The sequence below is a fragment of the Cebus imitator genome, unplaced genomic scaffold, assembly GCF_001604975.1.
Source record: "Cebus imitator isolate Cc_AM_T3 unplaced genomic scaffold, Cebus_imitator-1.0 Scaffold826, whole genome shotgun sequence".
Classification (NCBI taxonomy): Eukaryota; Metazoa; Chordata; class Mammalia; order Primates; family Cebidae; genus Cebus; species Cebus imitator.
This window is the reverse complement of record NW_016108141.1, coordinates 54,180-58,920: the sequence shown is the minus strand read 5'-3', so window position 1 is coordinate 58,920 and position 4,741 is coordinate 54,180. Positions and strand designations below refer to the sequence as shown.

Below are 4,741 nucleotides of genomic sequence, written 5' to 3'. Positions count from 1 at the left end.
GTGATGGGGAGGAAGGCAGCAAATCACACTGCCACGTGTGTACCTATGCAACAATCTTGCATGTTCTTCACATGTACCCCAAAACCTAAAATGCAATAAAATAAATAAATGGGAAAAAAAAGAATGCTTTAGAATATTCATACCTTTACTCAATCAGAATTTATCAAAAGTACTCATTACTTAGAACAACAGCTCAATTTGAAAAAACCTCAAAAAAGCAGTAATTGTTTAGAATTATTGAGTTTTAGATTTAAGTGTACCAAAAGAACCATCCATAAGCAAACATGATTGGAAAGTGATTGTAAGCTACTTCTGGATTCCCATTCAGAAACTTCTGCACATCATGACTGAATGCTGCCCCTGCATTTTTCCAGGTTGCTTTAATCTTTTGTTCCTGTCCTCCTCTACAGATAGTGATTACCATTCTACCCTTCAGGAAGCAGAAGTACCCATTATTGACCGCCAGGCTTGCGAACAGCTCTACAACCCAATTGGTACCTTCTTGCCAGCACTGGAGCCAGTCATCAAGGAAGACAAGATTTGTGCTGGCGATACTCAAAACATGAAGGATAGTTGCAAGGTCAGGATTTCCTCTTGAGATTTTTTTTTTTAACATGAGATCTTAATTTGGATCCAGGTTTTCCTGTCCATAAATAACAGTGGATTGGGAGTCAGGAGATGAGGGTTCTAACAATAACTCTTGCGTTACCCTGGACAAATCACTTCAACTTGTGTCTGTGAAATCAATTTCTTCAACTATAAGACTATTGATCTAGACCAATGTTAACCACTGGTCATTGGACTTTTTATTTATTATTATTATTATTATTTTAAATTAGAGACAGAGCCTTGCTCTATCACCCAGGCTGGAGTGCAATGGCATGATCATAGCTTACTATAGACTCCAGCTCCTGAGTTCAAGCAGTCATCCTCCCACCTCAGCCTCCTGAGCAGCTGGGACTATAAGCACACACCACCAGGCCCAGCTAATTTTTTCATTGTTTTGTAGAGATGAGGTCTCATTGTGTTGCTCGGGCTGATCCCAAATTCCTGGCCTCAAGCAATCCTTCCTCCTTGGGTTGCTGGACTTTTATAGACCTTATATTTTTCACAAGTATATTAAGAGGTTGAAGCAGAATTGCCAACTTTTAAATTTTTTCAAGTAGAAACATTTCATTCTATACCTAAAAGATGTCCTTCTATTGTGTCTCGGTCATAACTGATAAAAAATCAGCCATTATTTGCATCTTCATTCCATTGACTGTAATGTGTTGTTTTGCTCTTGGCTGCTTTAAGTATTTTTTTCTCTACCTTTGATTGTCAGCAGTTTGAATATGATGTATTAGGCGTGGTTTTCTTTGCATTTATCCTATTTGGTGTTCACTGAGTTTTTGGGTTTTAAAAATCTTTTATTTAACATCTTTCACTAACACTTGGAAATTTTTCAGTAATGATTTCTTCGAAAACTATTCTGCCTCATTTCCCTCTCTTCCCCTTCTAGTTGAAACCATAAACTTGTAAGTTATACCTTCTGGTATTTTCACACAGGTCCATTTTATTTTTACATTTTTTTCTCTGTTATTCAAATTGCATACTTTTAAATTTATCTATATTGAAGATCACTGCCTGTTCCTGCTGTCATTTATATTTTACTGTTAAGTCCGTCTAGTGAAATTTTTATGTCAAATATATTTTAGTTCTAGAATGACCATTTCGTTTTATTCTCTCCTTTTCTCATCCACACATACTTTCTAGATCTCTGCCAAGGTTTTCTATCTGTATATTATAAATATTATTCTTACACTATATCTCCAAAAAAAGACTATGTCTCCAGTTTTTCCTATTCATTTTCTTATATTATGGAAAATATTTTATGTGTATATTATAAATATTTTCCTTTACATGTGTTGATCACAGTGATAATAGTTGCTTTAAATCCTTATCTGCTAATTCCAAAATCAATCTGAGTTACGTCAGGGTTATTCTCCACTGACTGCTTTTTCTCATGAGTAGCATTTTCCAGTTTATCTTGGAAAACATTTTCCTGTTTTGTTTATTTATTTTAACATCTCATCATTTTGGAATATATCCTGGACAGTGTCAGTAGCATGGTACAGGGAGTACAGATTGTTATGCTTCTCTAAAGAATGCTGCTGATTTCCTGTTTCAATGGGAAGTCAACTTGGCTGACCTCAAAATCCAAACTGGATCTCTCCTGTGATAGGTATCAGTTATTTTAGTCTTAGCTGAGCTGCTTGGAGTCTAACCTGCACATGTGTGTAGTTCAGGGTTTAGTCAAAGATTTGAGTAGAGTTTATACGCAGAACTTGGGACTCCCTTTCGGTGGTTCTCTCCCTTCTTGTATTTTTCCCTTCACTTTTCAACTCCTGTGGTAGCTCTAAACTCTACTCTTTAATTCCTCAAGTCGGTAAGACTGTGGGTTTCTTTTTAAGTTACAGCCACTATGCATGATAATGACTGGGGCTTGCTTTAAAGGAAAAATCTTTTTTTTTTTTTTTTTTTTTAAAAAAAAAGCCATTCTTTTCTATCAAGGATTGATTCTAGTTTCTGCCTGCTATTGGCCACCCTCTGCTGCCATCAGAGAGTAGGCTTTTTTATGCTGTCCACAATTTATAATTGTTATCTGAAGCACAGTTTGTCAGAGGCAGGTCGCTCCCATAAGAAATTTTAAAAACAGAAAGAGTTCTAAGAAGAGCACTTCTTCTTAAATGCCCATGGAACATTTTCCAGAATAGACCATATGCTAGGCTGTAAACAAGCCTCAATAAAGTTAGAAGGATTAAAATTATATAAAGTATATTTTCCAATCATAATGTAATGAAATTTAAAATAAATAAGAGAGAAATATGGAAATTCACAAATACATGGACAGTAATACACTGCTAAATAATGAATAGGTCAAAGAAAAAAAGAATCACACAAAAAATTAGGAAATATTTTGAGATGAATAAAAATGAAGAAACAACATACCAAATCTTATGGATGCACTAAAGCACTGCTTAGAGAGAAATTTATAACTGTAAATGCCTACATTAAACAATAAATCTCAAATCAGTAACCTAATTTTCCATATAAGACATTGAAAAAAGAAGTTCAAGGCCAGCCTGGGCAACACAGTGAGACCTTGTCTCTCCTAAAAATTAAAAATTAAAATAAATTAGCTGGGTGTGGTGGGACAAGCCTGTAGTCCCAGCTACTTAGGAGGCTGGGGCAGGAGGATCCCTTGAGCCCAGAAGTTCACATATTTAGTGAGCTATGATCACACCACTGCACTCCAGCCTGGACAACACAGCAAGACTCTGTCCCTCTATCTCTTAGAAAAAAGGCTGGGTGTGATGGCTCATACCTATAATCACAGCAATCTGGGAGGATAAGGTAGGAAACTTTTTTTTCAGTCCAGGAGTTCAAGACCAGCCTGGGCAATATAGTGAGACCCTCTGTCTACAAAAAATAATTTAAAAAATCAGCCAGACATGGTGGTGCACTTGTGGTCCCAGCTACTTGGGAGGCTGAGGTGGGAGGATAGCTTGAACCCAGGAGTTCCAGGCTGCAGTGAGCTGTATTTGCACCACTGTGATCCAGGCTGGGTGACACATTGAGACCCTGTCTTAAAAAAAAAAAAAAACTAACTAAACTTAAAGAAAATACAAAGAAGGAAATAAGGGATATAGTGGAAATTACTGAAATAGAGAAGAGAAAGACAATAGAGAATATAAACTGGTTCCTTAAAAAGATCAATAAAATTGAAAAACAACTTTAGCTAGAATGAGCAAGAAAAAAAAAGACTCAAATTACTAAAGTTAACAATGAAACTGGGACATTACTAGTAATCTTACAGAAATAAAAGGAATTTGTAAGACACTATTATGAATAACAGTACGCCAAAAAATTAGATAACTAAGATGATATGGAACAATTCCTAGAAACATACAAACTAGCATAACTTACCTAAGAAGAAATAGATGGTCTGAATAAAAAGTAAAGAGACTGCATTTGTTATTTAAAACGAAAAACTACCAACAAATAAAAGACCAGGTCCAGGTGGTTTCATTGGTGAATTCCACCAAACATTTAAGGAATTAATACCAATTCTGGCCACAAGCAGTGGCTCACACCTGTAATCCCAGCACTTTAGGAGGCCAAGGCATGCAAGTCACTTGAGGCCAGGAGTTCGAGACAGCCTAGCAAACATGGCAAAACCCTGTCTCTACAAAAAATACAAAAATTAGCTGGGCGTGGTAGCATGCACCTGTATTCCCAGCTACTCCGGAGGCTGAGGCATGAGAATCACTTGAATCTGGGAGGCAGAGTTGCAGTGAGCTGAGCTTGTGCCACTGCACTCTAGCCTGGGTGACAGAGTGAGATTCTGTCTCAAAAGAAAAAAAAAGAATTAATATCAATTCTATACAAGTTCTTTTGAAAAACAAAAGAGGGGGCTGGGCACAGTGGCTCACACCTGTAATACCACACTTTGGGAGGCAAAAGTGGGCGGATCACGTGAGGTCAGGAGTTCGAGATCAGCCTAGCCTACATGGTGAAACCTTGTCTCTATTAAAAATACAAAAATTAGCCGAGTGTGGTGGCACACACCTGTAATCCCAGCTACTTGGGAGGCTGAGGGAGGAGAACTGCTTGAACCCGGGAGGCAGAGGTTGCAGTGAGCCAAGATCATGCCACTGCACTCCAGCCTGGGTGACAGCAAGACTCTGTCTCCAAAAAA

The 4,741-nt window shown here is 37.5% G+C and overlaps 2 protein-coding genes across 2 annotated transcripts in view; one reads left to right on the top strand and one right to left on the bottom strand.

Moving 5' to 3' along the window:
• SH3D19 (SH3 domain containing 19) overlaps positions 1-4,741 on the bottom strand; it is a 210,826-nt gene that overhangs the window by 167,645 nt on the left and 38,440 nt on the right. The window lies entirely within an intron of this gene.
• PRSS48 (serine protease 48) overlaps positions 1-4,741 on the top strand; it is a 23,103-nt gene that overhangs the window by 12,569 nt on the left and 5,793 nt on the right. Inside the window, exon 4 of the mRNA XM_017520367.2 lies at positions 411-580. Within this exon, the coding sequence (XP_017375856.1) occupies positions 411-580 (170 nt within the window). The remainder of the gene's footprint in view (positions 1-410; positions 581-4,741) is intronic.